We start from the raw sequence: 25697 nt of genomic DNA on the forward strand, positions 1-25697 counted from the left end.
GAGCTTCATTTAGTCTCCAAGGCCCCTCCTTATCCTAGTTCCATCACCCTTCAGTGTGTGCAGATGTGAAGGGACCGAATAGGTGTAAGTAATAATAATGGGTTTCTACCATATTGGTGATCAATATCCTCTTTCTTCTATCTTGCAAATACAGAATATGCACTTAGTCTGGCCCACAGCAATCCTATTAAATTGATTGTTCTAATATGTAATTCTATGGCCTCGCCCAGTATGCTAGCCCTGGTTCCAATTGCTATTGCCGTCAATCAACCATCCCCGTCTTACCATTCCTGTCCTTCCATCTCTTCAGTCAGTTCCTCTCGCCTCACCCACTCACACGTGTGTCTTTATGTAATGTCCATACGCAGAGTCTCAAAGTTATGTAAAGGGCTTTAGATGTGTGTTAGATCTGACACAGGTGAAACAATAATGGAAGAATGTAATAAAGAAAGAGGAATGTTGACAGGAAATAGCTTCGGTCAGGGACACAGACCTGGCTACTCAGACCAAAGGCATTCTAGAATGGGCTCTAAGGCAGATGGTCCCAGAGGGTCTGTATACGTGTGTGTGGGTGGGTGTGTCAGGAGAGATGGATCTGAAAACAGTCTTTCCCAGAGATGGTATGCATTGCTGTTGGGACAGCACCGCCTAGTGGTCACCAATGAGACGCTCAACTCCCTCTCTGTCTCTTCTTCTCTCTCTACCCCCTCCCCTTCTCCCCCTCTGTCTTTCTCTCTCTCTTTGTCTCTCTCTCTCACACGCACACACTGTTTTTATTTAATGACCTATGAAGTAAACCAAAACACAGCTTTATGCACTGACCCAAATGACCCAGCTGCTACAGTACACACCAGTCGGTCCTCCTGACCTACCATTTGGGAAGCCCTGTGCTAGATTTCTACACTTACATTACCTCTCCCAGTGGTAGCCTGCAGTACTGTACAGTATGATCTAGAGGGCGCTCTTGACACACTCCGACCCTATCTCAAATGTCGTGGTTTAGCTGGTGGCCCAGTTCACACTGTAACTGGTTAAACTGGTCAGAACTGGACTGGCTGAATCCTCCCTCCCAGTCCCCCAACACCCCACCTGCCAGGGCTAATGAAGAGGGGTCAGCTGGGTTAAGATTGGAGCCCCAAGTGGGCCAGGCAGGGCCATCAGGGCCAGGAGAGGGGTGTTTGGGGGCCTGATCGAACTGTGTAGGGGCTAAAGGACTGTACCGATTGTCCTAGTCTCTGTGTCTTCCTGCCCATGAATAGGCTGGCAGGGTGTTGCGGCCAACACATTTCCCCTGGTATACACTGTATTGTACAGGGCCAGCAAGGCATTATGGGATAGTGGCCCCTCTGTCTCTGTGTTGTATAATCAGGATGAGACTGGTAAATACTGACCACAACCACCAGACACACACACACGTTTGTTTTACTATCCTTGTAGGGACCAAACGTTTGAATCCCTTTCAAAATCCTATATTCCCTAACTCCTAAACCTAAACCTAACCCTGACCTTAACTCCTAAACCTCTAATTCTAACCCTAATTCTAACCCTAATTGTAACCCTAACCCTAAACCTAACTCCTAAGCTTAAAATAACCTTTTTCCTTGTGGGGACTGGCGAAATGTCCCCGCTTGTCCGAATTTTCCTTGTCTTGCTATCCTTGTGAGGACAAAAACACACACACACAAATGAGCATGAATTACCACACACTCAACAGGACACCTTAGCTCATACACATGGGCTGTATGTACAGGAACACTGACACACACCCATACATGGGAAACACACAAAATCACCCCCTTGCGACCGTCACTGTAATCTGTGAAAAGATGTGTCTCTTTAGCACACAGTAGGTAAACCTGTATGCAACTCCCTGTTGGTGAGTTGAGTCAGGGTCACTGTGTTCTAATCTACAACACTCAACTACACCAAGGCACAGTGGCTAGGCCCAAAACCATTGTTAGATACAATCTGTGCTCTACTATGTTCACATGTTCAGACCAACTGTTCAGAGCCTCCTTTATGGATCCAGCTTTTCTTAATGGGCATATTCACTTCAGAAGGTCGCGCCTATTCAGTTCCATATCACCCGCCAGAGAATGTGACTGAGCAGTAAGCCTGTGTTTTGTTGTTGGTGGTGTTTACTATAGTCTTGCTGTTTGGGTTGGCCATTAGAACCATCGCCGCCCTTTGTCCTTCAGTCATAAAGCCTCTATTAATAATCTGCCCAGTGGTTTATGTAACTCCTAGCCAGCCCATTGATGGGAGATGAGGGGCTGGGGGGCCGAGACAGAGGGGCTGAGATGGGCCTGTTCTCAGTGTGCAGGATATTGTTTAGAGGGCCCTGAGATTGGGTCTCCTCTCCTAGGGGCTTGAGGACCAAACAAAGCTTTCGCTCTTCTCCCTTTACGTTACCTCCAACACACACACACACACACACCCATCCCGACAACTCATAACCCATCCACATGGTGGGGAGTGTATGGATCTCAGTCTACCTCTCACTCTTTTTTTCTGATTGTTCTCCCTTTCCCTCACTCTCCCTATCCTTCTCTTTCCTAGTTGTCCTCTATCCCCCCCCCCCTCCCTCCCTCCCTCCCTCCCTATCTCTATTTATTTTTTATGTTCTTTCTGCCCTTCTTTCTTTCCCTCTTCCTTCTTTTCCCCTCTTCTCTCTTGTTCCCGCACCAGTCAGTCCAGGGCCTGTAACTGTTCTGTCTGTGTTGTCCCTGGGTTTCTCTTTCTGGCATGTTCCACCCTGGCAGCTGTTCAGGACCTGCTTCTCTCTTTGGAATCAGAATGAGGAAGATTATCATTCTAGTTCTAAGGTTGTGGTTGTGTTTCCTGGCTGAGGGCAATCCTTTGGATTTCACGTGCCCCAGAGCCTTCTATTCTGGAAAACGAAACCTTGTACTCTGGAATCCAGAGCCATCTATTTAGAGAGCCTCTGCTAAATGCTGGAAGCATCCTCTGTCATGACACTGTGGTGATATTATAGCCTGTGACAAATACATTTGGCTTCCTATTCCAAATGAATGAAATCCAAATGAGTATCCAACCTAAATCAGTCAGATTATTTAATGTTTAGCTTTTTGGTCTTTTCCAATTTTATTCTAGCTCAGCTTGTCTTAACCCATACATTCTCATTCACTACGTGTGTGTGTCCAAATGGGTCAATGTTGTGGCTGCTGGATAAATCTCCCACAAGCCAGTTCAATGAGACAGGGCTTATGGGAACAATGGCTAGCTATAGAATTAGATTTTGTTTCTCCCTGGCCTGATAAACACACACACCTACAACCTGTCGACAAAACAGTACATTAAATACAGCGCTGTGTTTAGGGGGTAATTCTACTGTAGCAGAATGATGCTGAGACTCAGATTGAACACTTTGAAATGTATGCCAAACAAAAACCAATGATTGCTAAGTTAAACAAACCATACAACTGTCACGATCGTTTACGGATGAGACGGACCAAGGCGCAGCGTGATAAGCGTACATATTTATTTAGTACTGAACACACGAACAAAAACAACAAACAAACGATACGTGAAGTCCAAGGTAGACTAATAACAGACCTATACGGAACAAGATCCCACACAGACTGGTGCCAAACGGCTGCCTAAGTATGGTCCCCAATCAGAGACAACGAGCTACAGCTGCCTCTGATTGGGAACCACCCTGGCCAACATAGATCTACACGATCTAGAACTCAACATAGAAAACTAAACATAGAAACTACACACCCTGGCTCAACATTTAAGAGTCCCCAGAGCCAGGGCATGACAGTACCCCCCCCCCCCCCCCCCCCCCAAAGGTGCGGACTCCGACCACGCCACATAAACATAACAGGGTAGGGGCCGGGTGGGCATTCCGCCTCGGAGGCGGATCCGGCTCCGGGCTTGACCACCACTCTCTCTCCACCTCCCTGTTGCGCCCCTGGTCTGGTCTGGCACCGCTGACTGGAGCTGGACCCGACGACGGTGGATCGAACTGTACAGGCTCCGGACTGGAGCTGCTGGCCGGAGCTGGACTGGGCACCGGTGGAGCGGATTGCTCTGGCTCCGGAGTGGATCCGCTGACTGGAGTTGGACCGGACCCCGGTGGAGCGGATTGCTCTGGCTCCGGAGTGGAGCAGCTGACCGGTGCCGGACCAGGCACCGGTGGAACAGGCACGGGCCGTGCCGGACTGGACACACGCACCACTGGCTTGGTGCGGGGAGCAGGAACGGGCCGGACCGGGCTGACGACGCGCACCACTGGCTTGGTGCGGGGAGCAGGTACGGGCCGGACCGGGCTGACGACGCGCACCACTGGCTTGGTGCGGGGAGCAGGAACGGGCCGGACCGGGCTAATGACGCGCACTACTGGCTTGGTGCGGGGAGCAGGAACGGGCCGGACCGGGCTGACGACGCGCACCACTGGCTTGGTGCGGGGAGCAGGAATGGGCCGGACCGGGCTGACGACGCGCACCACTGGCTTGGTGCGGGGAGCAGGAACGGGCCGTACCGGACTGGCGACGCGCACCACTGGCTTGGTGCGAGGGTTGGGAACAGGCCGGACCGGGCTGGCGACGCGCACCACTGGCTTGGCGCGAGGGACAGGAACAGGCCGGACCGGGCTGGCGATGCGCACCACAGGCTTGGTGCGAGGGACAGGAACAGGCCGGGCTGGACTGGGAATACGCACCACTGGCTTGGTGCGGGGAGCAGGAACGGGCCGGGCCGGACTGGGAACACGCACCACTGGCTTGGTACGGGGAGCAGGAACGGGCCGGGCCGGACTGGGAACACGCACCACTGGCTTGGTGCGGGGAGCAGGAACGGGCCGTACCGGACTATGGACACACACCACTGGCTTAGTGCGAGGAGCAGGAACGGGTCGGGCCGTACTGGGAACACGCACCACTAGCTTAGTGCGGGGAGCAGGAACGGGCCGGACCGTACTGGGAACACACACCACTGGCCTTGTGCGGGAAGCAGGAATGGGTCGGGCCGTACTGGGAACACACACCACTGGCTTAGTGCGGGGATCAGGAACGGGCCGGACCGGACTGGCGACACACACCACTTGCTTGGTGCGAGGAGCGGAACTGGGTTCCCTTATAAACCTCCGCTCCTTCTGCTGCCTAACCAGCTCCTCTCGCCGTGCCTCTACACTCTCCTTCTCCCTTATCGCCTCCTGTAGCTCCTCCCTCTGACCAATTAACTCCTGCTCCCTCTGGATCAATAGCCCCCGTAACCTGGTGGCCTCCTCTCCTAGTCTGCAGATTCGCCCTGTCGCTGCCTCCTGCTGCCTCGTCGTCCACGCCGTGTGCCCCCCCCAAAAATGTTCTTGGGGTTGCCTCTCGGGTGTCCGTCGTCGGCACGGTTGGCGCCGTTTCTCCTCTCCTGCCTGGGCATTTACCTTCGCCCATGGCCCTTTCCCCGCGAATATCTCCTCCCATGACCACCATTTGCCCACCTGAGACATCGCTATTCTCTCTTCCTGGGCACACTGCTTGGTCCTAATTTGGTGGGATCTTCTGTCGTAAAGGTTTGTTTTGTGTAACCTAGGACTTCACGTATCGTTTGTTTGTTGTTTTGTCGTGTTAAGTACTTAATAAAATGTATGCTTATCACGCTGCGCCTTGGTCCGTATCTTCCGTTAACGATCGTGACAGAAGATCCCACACAGACTGGTGCCAAACGGCTGCCTAAGTATGATCCCCAATCAGAGACAACGAGCTACAGCTGCCTCTGATTGGGAACCACCCTGGCCAACATAGATCTACACGATCTAGAACTCAACATAGAAAACTAAACATAGAAACTACACACCCTGGCTCAACATTTAAGAGTCCCCAGAGCCAGGGCGTGACAACAACACTATGCACAAGGACGACTTTTAACAATTTCCGCTGAAAGTTTTACAAAGACACGTTTACTTGAAGAACGGTGCAGATGCAAAGTTTGGTAACAGAATGACGGCACAAACAGCACAAACACAACATAATTCTGTTACCAAACTTTGCATCTGCACTGTTCTTTATGTGTTACATACCGTCCCACTATAAGGCCCTGTTGGTTTGTGGCGGTAAACTCTCTCTTTCTCAGCAGTATCTGTATCTCAGTGCCCCAGTCCGGCTCCGGGTTGACGTTAACCAAAGACACAGATCTAGGATCAGATTTCCCTCCCCCAATCTCAACCTTATCTGTTCAGGGGTAATGATATCTGATCCTGTGTCAGTGGTTAGGGGAAACTTCACCCACTCCCATTCATGCAGCGCCTGAGGGAGGTGTCCCATAGTGCACTGCATCAGGAGCACTGACGCTATACGCTTCACCAAGGTGACATTTATGGTAGTGCCACCAAGGAATGTCACTAAAGAATGTCCTGTCTTGTGGATTATCTTTTGAATGGCTTTGGCTTGTTTTACAGAATAACTAAAGAATTCCTGAGTCACTCAAAAGACTTGGATATTCACTGGGTTACATTGATAGCTGCTCAAGTAGCTTGGTCTGCTAAGAGACAGACCTGGGACTGCAATGGCACTCAGTTCAGCGGTGGAGAATGTATGTGATGTCAGCTCTGAAAGCACCTGGAAACCAGTTAGGTCAGTCAGACTCCGGAACTGGCCTTTCACTGAGCGATAGATTGACACATATTAATGAGAAAAGACTAGAAAGCATTTCTATGAGGATGTTTGTTTGATTGTTCTGTATCACGTGTATGTAATCACGTTCCTCATTATCTTTTCATATTGTGTGTGTGTGTGCATGTGTGTGTTCGCGGGCGTAAGTATGTGTGTAAGTATGTTTAAGTAGGCCCTTTGTACCAGGCCAGCTCACCTTGTTTGACTGAGGAGATAACACTTGTTCTGTAATGATGTTGAACAGCACTTGGGAAATTCCACTGTAACGGAATTACGATTTCACTCAGATTTTTCACTTTCAAATGTATTCCAACCAAAAACCATTGATTTCAAATATTTAAAAACCATACAACTCTTTGCACATGGACTACCTTGAACAATTTACACAGAACATTTCACAAATACACATTTATGGGAAGATCTGTGCAGATGCAAAGTTTGGTAACAGAATGATGGTCAAGTATCCCTCAGTTTTTTATGCAACCATGTTTTCCAAAAACTCTAACTCTAAATATCTGCTCCAAATTAAGATTAAAAGATGTCTGCAGAAAGAATGGGGTGTGACTTGACACCTTGAGTGTGGAAAAATATATTTTGGTTATTGAACAACAGTATGTGAAGTGGATTTACATTCGGTAATGGAATTACGGTAACGGAATTACATCATGGATCCCTGATCTGTAATTTTGGATATGAAAATCATTCTGTTCATGGTGATGTATCCTAAATAGGTACACAAAGGTAGAAATATGCAATATACTTATTTTGCATATTTGGGTATTATTCTACACACTGGCTATAATTGTAATGAGCTCTGCCCCAAACAAGATCACATTTGGTTGGTCTGGTCCAGACCAAATCTGAAACAATCATAGACATCTATGTTTCACAAGTTTGAACATCAAAGTAAAGCACAGTAGAGTACAGTACAGTACAGTAGAGTAAGGTACAGTAAAGTAGATATGTTCAGTACAGTAGAGTACAACACAGTACATTATACTGTACTCTACTCTAATGTGCCCTACTGTAGTGTACAATACTCTACTTTTTCTTTACTGTACAGTTCTGTTCTGTACTGTACTGTTCTCGACTGTACTGTACGGTGCTGTCCAAACTTGTTAAACATAGTCATCTGTGATTGGTTAAGATTTGGCCCGGCCAGGGCGGACTGACCAAATTTCAACTACTTTTCAACGTCCATGGACGTGCCGGGAGAGGTGACATTAATTGGAGAGAGAGAGAGAGTGGGAGAGAGAGAGAGATGGAGAGTGAGATGGAGGGGTTTTCCAGACTGTTGTCACAGTCTTGCTTTGACCACCAGACGACAGAAAGAGAAAGAAAACAGTTATGAGCTGAACATAGCAGTATGCCAGTGGAAGGGAGGACAGTAGCAAGTTACCCAACTGTGGTTTGTGACTACTATGATTTCCCATTGTAGCCAATTCAACTGCAGTAATTTTCTGTAATTCCGTTACCGATTTCGTTAGTTTTAATCCCTTAATAATTCATAAAAAATTTGATATCAGTAAAAACACTACAGCTATTTGATAGGTCCATCTTTACTTTTTTAGTTCTGTGAACTTTCCTTATCCTCCCTCCACATGAGGGAGAGAAATTAGAAAATATATTAAATATATGTGGGTTTTTGGTAATGGAATTACAAGGCACAAGGCAATGTTTCTTAAATTTACAGAAGGCAAATAGTTTCTCCAAAACGAAATATAAGTGTTGATATTAGTTGGCTGGGCTCTTCAACATTATTGTGTTTTGATGTATGGAAAGAATGAATGGGGCCATGTATCGTGAGATTTTGAGTGAAAACCTCCTTCCATCAGCAAGGGCATTGAAGATGAAACATGGCTGGGTCTTTCAGCATGACAATGATCCCAAACACACCGCCCGGGCAACGAAGGAGTGGCTTCGTAAGAAGCATTTCAAGGTCCTGGAGTGGCCTAGCCAGTCTCCAGATCTCAACCCCATAGAAAATCTTTGGAGGGAGTTGAAAGTCCGTGTTGCCCAGCGACAGCCCCAAAACATCACTGCTCTAGAGGAGATCTGCATGGAGGAATGGGCCAAAATACCAGCAAAAGTGTGTGAAAACGTTTGACCTGTGTCATTGCCAACAAAGGGTATATAACAAAGTATTGAGAAACTTTTGTTATTGACCAAATACTTATTTTCCACCATAATTTGCAAATAAATTCATTAAAAATCCTACAATGTGATTTTCTGGATTTTTTTCCCTCATTTTGTCTGTCATAGTTGACGTGTACCTATGATGAAAATGACAGGCCTCTCTCATCTTTTTAAGTGGGAGAACTTGCACAATTGGTGGCTGACTAAATACTTTTTTTCCCCACTGTATCTAATAACTTTTAAGACTTTTTCTGGTAGATGTTGTCTAAGACCCCTTTTCCAATCAAAGCATTTGCTTATTGCACATTTTTAGAATGCAAAATGGTTGAAAATATATATATGCCTTAATAAAAAAAAATAAAAAAATGAACTCTTAGCTTTCATTTGACGCCCAATTTGACATGCTCTTATGAACTTAATATTTTGGTGCTCATGGGTCCTTTTAAATGGAAATGCCCACTTCAGAGGCTTGAATGAATGGCCGTCTTTGACAGTGGATAGCAGATAAAGAGAATATTGCTTTAGTGATGGCAGTTTGACAATAGGCCTGTCTGTGTCTTTGGTAACAGTGCAGGGGGTTGATTTATAAAACCTGCAAGCAGCCATGTGCCCACTTTCATTCATTAGAGGAATTTGAGTTGAGTCGGTTGGACACACACACACACACACACACACACACACACACACACACACACACACACACACACACACACACACACACACTCTCTCCCAGAACCCTCAGAATGACTGAGGCCTACTCTTATGTAAGCCGCCTTTCCCCTAAACTCTAGCCCCCCTCTCTCTCTCTGGGTGTGGGTCCCTCTATCCCTCCCTTCCTCCCTCCCCACAGTCCCTCATTAAAGCCTTTATTAATCCCCTCTACCCTCCCTTCTCCTTCTCTCTCCATCCTCCTCTCCCTCCCTCAATTCATGTCTGTACAGAGGCTCTTTGGCAGCCCTCCTCCTGCTTTACCCCCCTACGTGCCCGCTTCGCTTCTCCCCCTAATTGGTTGTGAGCAGTTGGTATACAAACACACACACACTTCTGCATTACAGTCTCGTTGGTCATATGACCGTATAATCTGAAAAGTGGTTTATGGTGTAGCTGTTTTTCAGCTAAAACTGATTCTGTTTCCTCAGATGGAAAACCTAGTCATCTTAAACCAAATGAACAACACTGGTTTTGTTTAGGACTGTGACATCATGTTTTCTACAGTATGTGGAATGTGGATGTGTGGTGAGTGACATCAGGCCCAGTGGCAGTAGCCAGTAGGAACAGAGATGAGATCATAGGCTTCTGATGCAATGCTAATTGGGATTTCAGGCAGGTGATTGGCTAAGAGATGTGTTCAAATGAAAGCAGGGCGTTCTGGCTGTGAGAGTTGATTGGCTGAGAGTTGAGTTTAATCAAAGCTCATTGGTTGGGGTATGCAGGCTATGTGAGGTGGTTGGTTTCAGTGTGCTTGCCGTCAGTGCTCATTGGCTGTGATTCAAGCTGTGGAAGATAATTGGCTCGGGCTTGACAGTTTGTTTCTACCCTTATGAGATGTTTTCTCCATCAGATAGCCAACTGTGGAATTTCACTGGCCCAAAAACTGTGACGGAAGAAAATACTTTCCCTCTTCCCCCCTTCCCTGTTCGCTCGCTCCCCCTCTCACTTCCCTCTCTCCCTCCCTCTTGTTCTTTCGCTCACACACACTGACAGCTCCTGGAGGGCTCTTTTCTTCTCCCTGCTCCCTCGATCCCCTCACATCCGTCCTCAGGGTCTGTCTTTCTCTCTCTTTCTCACTCAGTAGATTTTACACCCTGTGGACTCTGAGAAAACGTAACCCTGCGTTCAAACTGCAGTCAACTCTTCCTTCGGTTAACCCTACGTTCCATCTTCTGTCAGTCCTTCCTTCAGTTAACCCTGCATTCAAACTGCAGTCAACTTTATTCAGTTCAACTGTCACTTCTTGTCATTCCGAGCCGGCATCAGGACCACCCGACACTGCGAGGAGTCCTTGTTCTTCCAGGAGTGCTGTGCCCTATGGTGTTGTGCTCGCTGAAGCGTGTGTGTGCGTGTGTGTGCTCCATAGGCTTAGCGTTAGCTGGACTCTCTCTGCTCCGTAGAGTGTGTGATCAGTGAAGCATGGACTCAGCAGAGCTGCTGCTCTATCAGTCTCTCAGGCTGCTAGCTGGACAGGCTGATAGCAGGGTCTCCTAGGGCTGTGGACTCAGTGTTGACTGTGGTCTCTGGATTTCGGTCTCTGTCTGAAAGTGGGGTCTGATGTTGGATGGACTGGTTGAACAGTGGACCCTGCTTCTGAAGAAGGCCCTGTGCTGGACAGTGGACTCTGCCTCAGTGGATCTTATACTGTGGCAGATATTCAGCCTTGATACATTCCATTGGCTTCTACAGTGGTTATTCACAGACTTTGTCTAGTGGACCTTAGACCCTCTTTTTTTATTCCCTGTGTGAAGTGGACTTTGTTCCAAGAGGACCAGTCAGTGAGTGTGTCTAATGTGATGAGTGGAACCTTTGCTCACTACTCCTCCTCCCTGCTGTGGCCATTTCCTATGGGACAGACTGACAGACAGATGCCTCCCATCCCTCTGAGGTGTCGATGAGGCTGTGTGAGGCTCCATGCACCCCCCCCATCATGGACGTCATCCTCAACCTGGTAACTGCTGACCCCTATCCACCTCCCTCCCCCACAACCGTGAGTCTCTACCTGTATACAGCGTGTGCCTGTGTGTGTATTAATCTATGTTGGACCTCACAGCATGTGCACGTACATCTCTAAATGGTGTCTTTCATTATATATACATGTGTTCACATCCATGTGTGTATCCCTCCATATACAGCATCTATGAGTGTTAATCTATCTACAATTTGTCAAAATGTCCTTGCATTACATGAACCAGTACACACCCATGTTGAAACCATAACAGGGCATTTGATTTAAAAGATGTGAGTTGCAGTAAGAGACCAGGGGCCTGTACTGAGAGGCTTTGAGAGGACTTTGTTTTGACGTCATGTTGTGATGGCTGGGCTGGGGAAAGCCATAGCGTTTCAACAGGCTCCCAGTTTAGTTTAGATTAGTCTTGTGTGTTTTTTTCCTGTTGGAAGCGGACACAACAGGCTTTTCTCCCAGACCCTCTGAATTCCTCCACACAACAAAAGTTAGCTGCTGGCAAGCTTGATGTGTGTGTGTGTGTGTGTGTGTGTGTAAATCGCTGCTTGCCCAGCGTCACTTAGAGTTATGTAATTGTCTCTAGCTATTGAATGGACCTCATTGTTGTCCGATTGGAACCCCTTAAAGGCACAAAAAAACGGATTTCCATTAAAAACTGGCTTTCCTCAATATCAGAGCTGCTTAATTTGGCAGGGCTGGGTGGGAACTAAGAACATCAGGAGAGGAGAGGAGAGGAGAGGAGAGGAGAGGAGAGGAGAGGAGAGGAGAGGAGAGGAGAGGAGAGGAGAGGAGAGGAGAGGAGGAGAGAAGAGAAGAAGAGAGGAGAAGAGAGGAGGAGAGGAGGGGAAGAGAGGAGGAGAGTCATGAAGACTGAGGGAGTGGCGAACAGGAGAGGAGAAGCATTGGGAACTTGTGGTGATAGGTTTGGCTTGCACTGCCCTAGAGAGGGGAATTCCAGATCCTTAGCCCAATACAGTGTCTCCCAGTCTGCCAACTCATGGTGAGCTATGCAGTAAAATCTCCCTAGTCCTAGAATAGCCCTGCACTGTAAGGTCTGCTGTGTACATTATACTGCTAAATTATTTATTAAGATCATTTTGACATGGAACACTCACATGCTCTGATTTTCTATCTAGGCTTAATTCAGGTGTCCAGAGGTCTGGACACACACACACTCACACTCACACTCACACACACACACACACACACACACACACACACACACACACACACACACACACACACACACACACACACACACACACACACACACACACACACATACACACATACACGGGGTGTGACTGTAGAGTGGATGGTACTCCAGGATGTAACTCACTACCATATATGTCTCTGTTCCAGGGTCATCAGTCTTGTCACTCTAATCAGTTCTATCAGATCTGTGATCTCTCTGAGTAGACCCACATTCACAGAACTATTTACAAGAACAGTTAGGAGGACAGAGTTTATTTGTTGTGTAGTGTTTGGTGTCATCACTGAGTGATCAAGTTTCAGCTGGATAAATCATACTGTAATTAAAGATGGGTTTCTATGGCAACCCAGAGGATTATGTTCATTTAACAGGATTATCAGATGCAGACAATTACATTGATGGAAGCTACAATCTATCTGCAATATTAAAGCTGATCTACCCCCTAAATATTGTTTAAAAATACAGGGTTATCAGATACACCAGTATGTGTTGAATGTCTCATTAGCACACACAAACATATGGACATAAAAACTAACAAATATGGGAAGCAGGACTAAAGAACATGGAAATGTAATGTGAGGTAAAGACCACCCTCAGGACTACATTTACATTTTCGTCATTTAGCAGACGCTCTTATCCAGAGCGACTTACAGTTAGTGAGTGCATACATTTTTCATACTGGCCCCCCGTGGGAATCGAACCCACAACCCTGGCGTTGCAAACGCCATGCTCTACCAACTGAGCTACACGGGGCCCTTTGAATAACTCTATTTGGTTCCAGGTAGAACACTTTTGGTTCCAGGTAAAAACCCTTTTTGGTTCCAGGTAAAAACCCTTTTTGGTTCCATGTAGAACCCTTTCCACAGAGGGTTCTACATGGAACCCAAAAGGGTTCTACCTGGAACCAAAAAGTGTTCTACCTGGAGCCAAAAATAGTTATTCTATGGGGACAGCCGAAGAACCCTTTTGGAACCCTTTCTTTCTAAGAGTGTACAAGAGGGAGCTGTTGAGGATGGATGGCTTATTGGTGAGCGTTGCCTACTCAATTGAAGTATATTTGCCATTCCTAAAGCAACTTGAATTCTCCTAATGGTCCTCTCTAGGTAGCTATGTTTTTATTTTTACTAGTCAAGTCACAACTGAGCGAGCCAAATAAAACATTTTGGTTGTACTCAATCTCTGACACTAGCACCTCTATATAAATCTCGTTAAAAAAAAAATCTTTGCTTTTTTTGGTTGCAGCATTGTATTTCATGGTACGAAGTTGTATATTCCCACAGGCTTTAAAGGGATGATTTTGACCATATATGGTTAATTAGGGGTGTTTTGGAATTCAAATAGCCAAGGTCGTGCACGAGCACTGAGGCTGAGAACAACTGATATTTATCAATGGTTATCTCCTACCGGTGTGTATGACGGTTGTAGGATTGTTTGATAAATCACACTTTTTCTATGTGTGCGAACATTCTAAATTCCATTTGTAAGTAGTATTTTAGAATAGTTTCTAGGCAATATGGATAAATGAGGCCCCAGATGAGTAAATATCTGACATGGGGTGGATCTGGAGATGAACACTCCCGTCTAGACTACTGCAACTCTTTGTTGGCTGGGCTCCCCGCTTGTACCATCAAACCCCTGCAACTTATCCAGAACGCCGCAGGCCACCTGATGTTCAACCTTCTTCAAGACCCTGGTGCTTGCCTACAGAACAGCAAGGGGAACTGCCTTCAGGCTATGCTCAAACACTACATCCCAACCAGAGTACTCTGTTCTGCCACCTCTGGTCTCTTGGCCGTCCCACCCTTTTGGGAGGTCCCAAGGTGTGATATGTGGTTGTCCCACCTAGCTATCTTAAGATGGAATGCACTAATTGCAAGTCACTCTGGATAAGAGCGTCTGCTAAATGACTAAGATGTAAATGACCCAGAAGCCATTAGGGGTCTTCCCTGGTGTTCGTCAGGCAGGTCAACCAGATACTAGTGAGATTAATGTTAATCTGTGGGGCGGGGGTCCCCCCAGCCTCCCTAACAGGGTGTGCCTGTTTGTCCAGGGACTGGTTGGTTGTGTAACAGCTACTGATCCAGGCAAAGCCGGTTAGCACCCTTAGAAACCAGGACTGGCTTACCAAGATCCACCACAGGCCTGGGAAAGGCCCTAATCCGACACTCACACGCACATACACAGCCACACACTTACAACACTAATGTTTATAAAACACACACCACACGTGGTAAGACCACATACCGACCCCGCAGGTCAGGACCGTCTCTTACAGTAAGTGGTTCACTGGTGGGCTCATCATCCTGTTATAGAAGTAATACTCTCATCTTTCCTCTTTCCTCTGCCCTCTGCCCTCTCTCACCTCTCCTCTCCTCTTACTATTCTCCTCTCTCTCTTCCCCCTCCTCAAACCTCCCCTGTCACATGACCCGGGTTATCTACACCAAGACACATTCCTATCAACACTGTGGAAAATGTCAATACATTTCTGATTCCGATCTGTGACGTGGTGGGTTCTGGAGATTTAATTTAGTTGAAGTTTGGTTGAAGTCTAGATGTGTAGAGAAAGAATGTGAATCAAGTGTAGATCTTGCATAATCATGTGAATGTGAAATCCTTGTTAAGGTATGGATATGAAGTTGGGTTTTCTTCTGTTATGTTTAGCACTGGGTCATGAGGCTTGAATAAAGATCACTTATGTAATTCTACTGCATATACAGTGAGGGAAAAATGTATTTGATCCCCTGCTGATTTTGTACGTTTGCCCACTGACAAAGAAATGTTCAGTCTATAATTTTAATGGTAGGTTTATTTGAACAGTGAGAGACAGAATAACAACAAAAAAATCCTAAAAAACGCATGTCAAAAATGTTATAAATTGATTTGCATTTTAATGAGGGAAATAAGTATTTGACCCCCTCTCAATCAGAAAGATTTCTGGCTCCCAGGTGTCTTTTATACAGGTAACGAGCTGAGATTAGGAGCACACTCTTAAAGGGAGTGCTCCTAATCTCAGTTTGTTACCTGTATAAAAGACACCTGTCCACAGAAGCAATCAATCAATCAGATTCCAAACTCTCCACCATGGCCAAGACCAAAGAGCTCTCCAAGGATGTCAGGGACAGGATTGTAGACCTACACAAGGCTGGAATGGGCTACAAGACCATCGCCAAGCAGCTTGGTGAGAAGGTGACAACAGTTGGTGCGATTATTCGCAAATGGAAGAAACACAAAAGAACTGTCAATCTCCCTCGGCCTGGGGCTCCATGCAAGATTTCACCTTGTGGAGTTGCAATGATCATGAGAACGGTGAGGAATCAGCCCAGAACTACACGGGAGGATCTTGTCAATGATCTCAAGGAAGCTGGGACCATAGTCACCAAGAAAACAATTGGTAACACACTACGCCGTGAAGGACTGAAATCCTGCAGCGCCCGCAAGGTCCCCCTGCTCAAGAAAGCACATATACAGGCCTGTCTGAAGTTTGCCAATGAACATCTGAATGATTCAGAGGAGAACTGGGTGAAAGTGTTGTGGTCAGATGAGACCAAAATGGAGCTCTTTGGCATCAACTCAACTCGCCGTGTTTGGAGGAGGAGGAATGCTGCCTATGACCCCAAGAACACCATCCCCACCGTCAAACATGGAGGTGGAAACATTATGCTTTGGGGGTGTTTTTCTGCTAAGGGGACAGGACAACTTCACTGCATCAAAGGGACGATCAAATCTTGGGTGAGAACCTCCTTCCCTCAGCATTGAAAATGGGTCGTGGATGGGTATTCCAGCATGACAATGACCCAAAACACATGGCCAAGGCAACAAAGGAGTGGCTCAAGAAGAAGCACATTAAGGTCCTGGAGTGGCCTAGCCAGTCTCCAGACCTTAATCCCATAGAAAATCTGTGGAGGGAGCTGAAGGTTCGAGTTGCCAAACGTCAACCTCGAAACCTTAATGACTTGGAGAAGATCTACAAAGAGGAGTGGGACAAAATCCCTCCTGAGATGTGTGCAAACCTGGTGGCCAACTACAAGAAACGTCTGACCTCTGTGATTGCCAACAAGGGTTTTGCCAACAAGTACTAAGTCATGTTTTGCAGAGGGGTCAAATACTTCCTGGATTTTTTTGTTGTTATTCTGTCTCTCACTGTTCAAATAAACCTACCATTAAAATTATAGACTGATCATGTCTTTGTCAGTGGGCAAACGTACAAAATCAGCAGGGGATCAAATACTTTCTTCCCTCACTGTATATATTTAGAATAAACAGTATTACAGCATGACTTTGGCCAACTTTACACGTGGGCTTAAACTGTTTGAAATGTCAACATTGTTGACCTAAAATGAAGCCACAAGACTAGTCTCTCTCTCTCTCTCTCACTCTTGCTCTCTCTCTTTCACTCTATTTAGCAGTCAGGTTATTGAGTGTGCGTGTGGGTTTGAGCGTCAGGGTAATTAACAGAGTTTTACCTTGTTAGTTACTGTACCATGTTTCTAATTTCCACTGAGAGCCTGGGGGTATCCTGTGTTCTCTCCTTGGGTTTCCCTCACAATCTCACATGCAGCGAACGTACAATATTCTTCTGGCGTCACGTTACTGTATGCTCTGGAGAAACTCTTCTGTTCTGTTCCACTCTTCACCTCTCCTCTTGTCATTAGAACATATCCTATTCCACCTTTCAGAGAACTGTCATCCACCTGATGAGGTGATACCTCAGTCAACTCCTGATATAATGCACTAAACTTGAGCCTGCAGATAGCCAGAGCCATTAGACACTCTTAGAAAAAAGGTGCTATCAAGAACTTTAAAGGGTTATTCGGCTGTCCCCATAAGAGAACCCTTTGAAGAACCATTTTTGTTTGCAGGTAGAACCCTTTTGGGTTCCATGTAGAACCCCTTCTACAGAGGGTTCTACATGGAACCCAAAAGGGTTCTCCTATGGGGACAGCCGAAGAACCCTTTTGGAACCTTTTTTTCTAAGAGTGCAGATAATGCACGTGAAATGGTGAACTGCAATTCACTTACATTTTTGCACTTACCCACTTACTGGTATGTGCACTGATAAGGAATCGACTTATGGCTGACGAGTTAGAGCCAGGGGTACAGGGAATAAATAGGTCCAATGTATATCACACCATATCATGTACAGTATATCATATTGGAACCTATGAGGCAGTCAGGGATAAACTTTGCTCTGTGCATGTGTACTGTATACAGACAGAGATATGCTCCGTCTAGGTGTAAACAGTAAGGTGTGCTCGTCACAGTTGTATTGAGTTTAGAGTGAGTATATTTTCTCCGTGGCCAAGAACATCTCTCTAGCTCTCTCTCTTTCTCTTTCTCTCTCTCCCTTCCTTCCGCTCTCTGAGGAGATGTTGGCTCAGACTCGGATCATGTCTAAATGACTGAACTTCACACGCCAGATTAGCTTCATAACCTTTGACCCCCTTGCTTCTGTGGATCAGACGGAACACTGTCACCATGGTAACGTGTTCAGAGTTGGTGTGGATCTCTAGGGCATTGGAGGAATCTGCTTTTATAAAGCCCTTATTAGTGTCTGTCCTCCCTTCTAGCTCATACATTGTTTATCAAGATGAAAGGTAGGTAATACTCTCAGATAGATGAGAGGGGCATTATGGAACAATGACAGATTATCATGCTCCTCTTTCTGGTGTGTGTGTGTGTGTGTGTGTGTGTGTGTGTGTGTGTGTGTGTGTGTGTGTGTGTGTGTGTGTGTGTGTGTGTGTGTGTGTGTGTGTGTGTGTGTGTGTGTGTGTGTGTGTGTGTGTGTGTGTGAGAGAGAGAGTGAGAGAGCTGCGTGCGTCTATATAGTCTTGCTTAGTGTGCATTTTAGGCCAGGTTTATGGGAGTGGATGATTACTCCTGTGCCAGTCTGTGAGTGTCTCTGAGCTCTTCCTTATCATAGGGAAGCTTGTATCTCTGCATTGCTTTGCAGGGCACTCTAGGTTCACCGTGGTCAGCTGACTCAACCATTGCTTGGCCTCCCTCCTTTATCTATCTCACGGTCAGCTATTTTAGTAGGCCGTTTCCAAGGCCACAATTAACCTGTGACATCTGCAGTTAAAGAGATGTAGCCAAGTCTTATCATTGATGACGCACTAGTAGCCTATGTTATAGAGGGGGGCCACTGTACTGTGAGGTATATGATAAGCTTGGGCCTTGTAATCATATTCCAGATGGCTAAGAATGATGAGTGGAGTAGTTGGTGAGATGCAGCAGTGAACTTATGTAGCATCAAAGGTGTTCATAATGGATATTGGACAAATGGATGATCTAGATAAAGGCCTATGGATTCTCACCAGAACACATCATGTAAGTATATGCGTTATTGTAACATTGACTCATAAAATGCCCCTACCCAGGTCACTAGTCAACGTCTAACAACAAGTGGATATGTGGTGCCAGTCAAATGCGTTAAATGTAACATTCGATGCCATGGCTGCCCTACTCTACACACACAGCAGAAAAGTGTGCTTTTCTCATTCTCTGATTCATATCCTTGTCAGTCGGTGCCGTAACTCGTCAATTGGGACTTTTGACTTCAGCTCAGGGCTGGCTCCAGGCATAAGCGACAATAAGCTTAGGAACTCAGTCGGGTCTAAACTTACTGTTGAGAGTTAGAATAGTAGAATACACAAGGTGTAAGTTCAAAATTTGGTTGTGCATCAGCAGTTTTTCTCTTGTTTTGTCAGTCACTGACAGTCACTCAATTAACCATGTCAGCTAACAATTTTTACATTGGTAAGTTAGTCTAGCCAGTTATCTAAACTTGTAGTAATCATGGTTGAATACTGAGCAGGCACACATGGCATGTGCCCAGGGGCCCTGACCTCCAGGGGGCCCTCATTGATTTTATAAGTCACTCTCACTCAGATATAATTAACATGGCATAAGTCATTGCAAAATGTTTAGAATGGCAGGAAATTAGCTTTAAAACTGCAAAAATGTATCTATGCCCCATGGCAAAATGAGTAGAATTGCTGTCCTCCTAACAACATTCTTGTTTTCTTCTTGGGCCATTAAGTAATTATCATAAGATTTCACAATTTATAATTGGTTTAGTTACCTATCTGAGTAATCGCGACCAATAGGCTGCTGAAGGCCTGCCTATAGCAGGGATCATCAACTAGATTCAGCTGCGGGTTTATTTTTTCAGATATAATATTTGACTAAAACATAATAATTTCAAACCTTGCTTACATTTGTATATGATCACATATATCTATCTCTATTAAATGTGCAACCAGAGGGAAAAAACTCTAGACCACCTTTACTCCACACACAGAGACGCATACAAAGCTCTCCCTCGCCCTCCTTCGCCCTCCGAGTGGCACAGCGGTCTAAGGCACTGCATCTCAGTGCTAGAGGCGTCACTACAGACCCTGGTTTGATTCCAGGCTGTGTCACAATCCGGCTGTGATTGGGAGTCCCATAGGGCGGCGCACAATTGGCCCAGCGTCGTCCGGGTTTGGCCGGGGTAGGCCGTCATTGAAAATAAGAATTTGTTCTTAACTGACTTGCCTAGTTAAATAAAAGTAAAAAAAAAAAAAAATAATAATAATAATAATAATTCGGACCATAACTCTATCCTCCTGATTCCTGCTTATAAGCAAAAACTAAAGCAGGAAGCACCAGTGACTCGGTTAATAAAAAAGTGGTCAGGTGACGCAGATGCTAAGCTACAGGACTGTTTTGCTAGCACAGACTGGAACACGTTCCGGGATTCTTCAGATAGCATTGAGGAGTACACCACATCAGTCACTGGCTTCATCAATAAGTGCATCGATGACGTCGTCCCCACAAGGAGCGGCACTTTCAAGGAGCGGGACTCTAACCCGGACGCTTATAAGCAATCCCGCTATGCCCTCCGACGAACCATCAAACTGGCAAAGAGTCAATACAGGACTAAGATTGAATCGTACTACATCAGCTCTGACGCTCGTCGGATGTGGCAGGGCTTGAAAACTATTACAGACTACAAAGGGAAGCACAGCCGCGAGCTGCCCAGTGACACAAGCCTACCAGACGAGCTAAACCACTTCTATGCTCGCTTCGAGGCAAGCAACACCGAAGCATACATGAGAGCACCAGCTGTTCCGGATGACTATGTGATCACGCTCTCCATAGCCGATGTGAGTAAGACTTTTAAGCAGGTCAACATTCACAAGGCCGCAGGGCCAGACGGATGTCAAGGGGTGCTGAAGGTGGGTGTGGTGCATGAATCAAGCGCAGGACGCAGAAGCTCAGTCCAAAAGACTTTAGTGCAATATTCACGTAGAAAATAAGCACAATCAGCCCGAAGGCGAAATAACGGCGCACACAGGCGTCAAACAAACGGCGCACTAACATGTGCGAAAACCTCTCCAAAACACTGGAGGGAAGTACGTAGCTCCAACACCAAAAACAGAAGAGCAATCACACACAAAGACAAACACACACAACGAGAACTAAATAGGACACTAACGAGGACTAACATGACACAGGTGTACAACATCAAGACAAAACCAAACGAACATGAAACATAGATCGGTGGCAGCTAGTACTCCGGGGACGACGACCGCCGAAGCCTGCCCGAACCAGGAGGAGGAGCAGCCTCGGCCGAAACCGTGACAACGGATTACCAGGACGTGTACTCCGAGCATGTGCTGACCAACTGGCAAGTGTTTTCACCGACATTTTCAACATGTCCCTGACTGAGTCTGTAATACCAACATGTTTCAAGCAGACCACCATAGTCCCCGTGCCCAAGGACACCAAGATAACCTGCCTAAATGACTACCGACCCGTAGCACTGACATCTGTAACCATGAAGTGCTTTGAAAGGCTGGTCATGGCTCACATCAACACCATTATCCCAGAAGCCCTAGACCCACTCCAATTTGCATACCGCCCCAACAGATCCACAGATGATGCAATCTCTATTGCACTCTACACTGCCCTTTCCCACCTGGACAAGAGGAACACCTATGTGAGAATGCTATTCATTGACTACAGCTCAGCGTTCAACACCATAGTGCCCTCAAAGCTCATCACTAAGCTAAGGATGCTGGGACTAAACACCTCCCTCTGCAACTGGATCCTGGACTTCCTGACGGGCGCCCCCAGGTGGTAAGGGTAGGTAACAACACATCTGCCATGCTGATCCTCAACACGGGGGCCCCTCAGGGGTGCGTGCTCAGTCCCCTCCTGTACTCCCTGTTCACCCATGACTGCATGGCCAGGCACGACTCCAACACCATCATTAAGTTTGCCGACGACACAACAGTGGTAGGCCTGATCACCGACAACAATGAGACCTGGCCGTGTGGTGTCAGGATAACAACCTCTCCCTCAACGTGACCAAGACAAAGGAGATGATTGTGGACTACAGGGAAAAAAAGAGGACTGAGCATTCCCCCATTCTCATCGACGGGGCTGTAGTGGAACAGGTTGAGAGCTTCAAGTTCCTTGGTGTCCACATCACCAACGAACTATCATGGTCCAAACACACCAAGACAGTCGTGAAGAGGGCACGACAAAGCCTATTCCCCCTCAGGAGACTGAAAAGATTTGTCATGGGTCCTCAGATCCTCAAAAAGTTATACAGCTGCACCATCGAGAGCATCCTGACTGGTTGCATCACCGCCAGGTATGGCAACTCCTCGGCCTCTGACCGCAAGGCACTACAGAGGGTAGTGCGTACGGCCCAGTACATCACTGGGGCCAAGCTACCTGCCATCCAGGACCTCTATACCAGGCGGTGTCAGAGGAAGGCCCTCAAAATTGTCAAAGATTCCAGCCACCCTAGTCATAGACTGTTCTCTCTGCTACCGCACGGCAAGCGGTACCGGAGTGCCAAGTCTAGGTCCAAAAGGCTTCTCAACAGCTTCTACCCACAAGCCATAAGAGTCCTGAACATCTAATCATGGCTACCCGGACTACTTGCTCCCCCACCCCATCTTTTTACGCTGCTGCTACTCTGTTAATGATTTATGCATAGTCACTTTAACTCTACCCACATGTACATATTTCCTCAACTACCTCAACTAGCCTGTGCCCCCGCACATTGACTCTGCACCGGTACCCCCCTGTATATAGCCTCCCTACTGTTATTTTATTTAACTTCTGCTCTTTTTTTCTCAACACTTTTTTGTTGTTGTTGTTTTATTTTACTTTTTTATTAAGAAATAAATGCATTGTTCGTTAAGGGCTGTAAGTAAGCATTTCACGGTAATGTCTACACCTGTTGTATTCGCGCATGTGGCAAATAAGATTTGATTTGATTTGATTATGCGTGGGGAAACTTTGGAACAGATTTCCAAAATGTAAATCACTTGGAGCGGATTTGCTGGTGTTTTTTATTACCAACTATTATTATTATTATCATTATTATTTTCAGAAAACTTGGGGGGCCAAATAAAGTCCTCGCCAGTTGGAGAACCCTGACCTATAGGCTCAGTGAGACTGATCCTCTGACACATCACAGTTCAGCTGTCACGAGTCGCTTCCGATTCCCGCCACTGGTGATTCATGTAGCCGTAACATGTTAAAACGAAAAATGCTCTTGGCATCTGAAATGCACCTGGTCAAAGGCATGGGCATCGACGTCACTCCACAGGTGGCTTTTTCACACTTTGTTGTTGTTGTGGGTGTGGGTGTTCGTGCGGTATATTTGCCCCGCTGACACGTCTCTTCAGCGGCAGCTTGGCACAGAGAGAGAGGCAGAGATTTGATACGATCTCATTTCCACACCCAGCCAGCCATGCATTGTTCTGCCCTCTGCACTCTGTTGGTCAGTTTCTCCTCCTCCCTGAATGAATGGCTGTTGTATCTAATGTTTTCAGAATGGAACGATTAAACCCAGATTAAGGTGGGGTTTTATATAAATAGTTATAGCTCCAGGGGGTTGTTTCTGTAAATGAGCAACATTTCCCTTTTTCCCTTTTTTGGAGAACATCCTATGTTTTTTTCTGAAAAACAATTTGCATTGTGCAAGTGTTGTCTTTGCCCCTGAGATTGAGCAATCAATCTTCCGCAAACTGATGTGGCGGATATTATTTAATATTATAATGTGACAGTAAAAAAGACAATCTTGAGATAAAAACGAATAGTGAAGCTAGGCTAGGATACCTTGTTCAAATAAGGAATGCATTTTGTCCCCCTCATAGCCATTCATATTTATCTTGAGACATAAAATCATTTTGTTCAACTCAAACATTGACTTTTTTTCCCTCTATGCACCTGAATTTACCAAGTTGTTTGATGTAAATAAACATGAACAATCGGATCGAGGGCAGGTTGATATGTCTGACTAAAGTCCTGTTTTTGAACACTATAATCGGGACACGAGCGGATAATTGTTGACGTTTGAGCACCGCTTGCACTTGGTTCGAGGCGGGATTGGAGGATGATGTCACTTGTGTCTCGCAGTGGGAGAGTAGAGTGCGGGGGAGAGGGGGAGGATCGTCGGGGAGAGGAGGATAGCCAGTTTCAGGTACACTTCAACTTTCAAAACAAGTTTGGAGGGTTGTGGAGTGAGAAACCGGCAAAGCCTCGGAGCGGGATACATTGGGATTTTATAAAAGAAGCCGCTGGACAGATGAAAACTGATTTAAGGGAAAATGCATTGGGAACAAGTACTCCGATTGAGTAATGCCAAGGTGAGATAGATTAGATTGTGGTTTCCCTGTCCCTTGTCCTTTTACATTTAGCCTATCAGGTGGCATGGTTTCAATAGACTGCGCATTATAGTTTCGTGAAGGTGACTAAAACACCGGATGCTGTGGTTTTGTCTTTTAATCGCGTGATTACAGTGTGGTGCCTGTCCTCAATTATCATATTTGCGCAGGCAGGTGAGCAACTGGACGGTTTTTGTATTTCCCAACTTCGGCGTGTAAATACTTCCCAGTAAGCAAAATGAAGTTGAAAATACGTATTTTAGACGTATTTTCCAGATGTTGACATTGCGTGCATTTCAGGTGCTGAATGAAAGGCTTGAAGACCTATTTTCTAGATGTCGAAAATACCTATTTTCTGGACATCGAAAATATGTCTTATACTGACATTAAAACAATATATCTTAAATGGATGTAAAAAATACGTATTTTCAGGACATCGAAAATATGTATTTTCTGGACATCGAAGCAAGCTCTTATATGGACTTTGAAAAGACATACGGATATTGAAAATACGTCTTATAAGAACGTTGAAAATACGTATTTTTTGGATGTTGAAAATATGCATTTTTCTGTCATTGATTCTATGGACACATTTTTACTGCACATACATTCTCAATGAAGTAAGGGTTATATCACAATAATATAGGAAAGAAGGCGCCAACTGAACATTGCAACATAATATTTATTATTGCTCCCATTTGGCACATGCACTTATGTTACAGACCACTTCAACTACAATAACATTCTCAGTAAAGGTTACAGATTATAATTTTTTTGCTATGACTATGAATTATTGTTATTTATCTACCTTACTTGAATGCACTGACTGTCAGTCACTCTGGATAAGAATGCTGAATGACCAAAATGTAAATGTAAAAACAAACACTTACAAAGTGTGCTGGGTATTATTCTAATGAGCTCCACCACAAACAAGTGGATCTGGTCGGTGAGGACCAGATCCAAATCTTAACAGATCATAGATGTCTAGGCTATGTTTCACAAGTTTGAACATTACAGTACGGCAGTTTAGTACAGTAGAGCACAGTAGAGTGCAGTACGGTATGGTACAGGACAGTTGAGTTTATTCAGTACAGTAAAGTACAGTACAGTACAGTAGAATAAAGTACAGTACAGTTTAATTCAGTAGAGTACATTAGAGTCAAGTAGGTTACAGTACACTATACTTTACTTTTCTTTACTGTGTTACTTTACTCTAATGTACTCTACTGTATTGTACTGTACTATATTCTACTTTTCTTTACTGTACTGTGTACTGTACTAAAATGTAGTATTGTCAGGATACCAGAATTTTGACTTCGATACTGGTACCAGGTTTAGTATCACAATACTCAATACCATCACGAT

General features: G+C 45.7%; 1 protein-coding gene across 10 annotated transcripts in view; it reads left to right on the forward strand.

Moving 5' to 3' along the window:
- LOC311149611 (transmembrane and coiled-coil domains protein 1-like) overlaps positions 1-25697 on the forward strand; it is a 108310-nt gene that overhangs the window by 69599 nt on the left and 13014 nt on the right. The window contains exon 1 of one of the 10 annotated variants that reach the window (XM_084186786.1): positions 24125-24314. The exons of the other annotated variants lie outside the window; for them this stretch is intronic. Coding sequence (XP_084042912.1) covers positions 24276-24314 — 39 coding nt within the window. The 5' untranslated portion in view covers positions 24125-24275. Of the gene's footprint in view, positions 1-24124; positions 24315-25697 lie in introns of those variants that run through there. 10 annotated transcript variants of the gene reach the window in all.

This window comes from Coregonus lavaretus (genome assembly GCF_964263955.1).
Source record: "Coregonus lavaretus genome assembly, chromosome: 22".
Classification (NCBI taxonomy): domain Eukaryota; kingdom Metazoa; phylum Chordata; class Actinopteri; order Salmoniformes; family Salmonidae; genus Coregonus; species Coregonus lavaretus.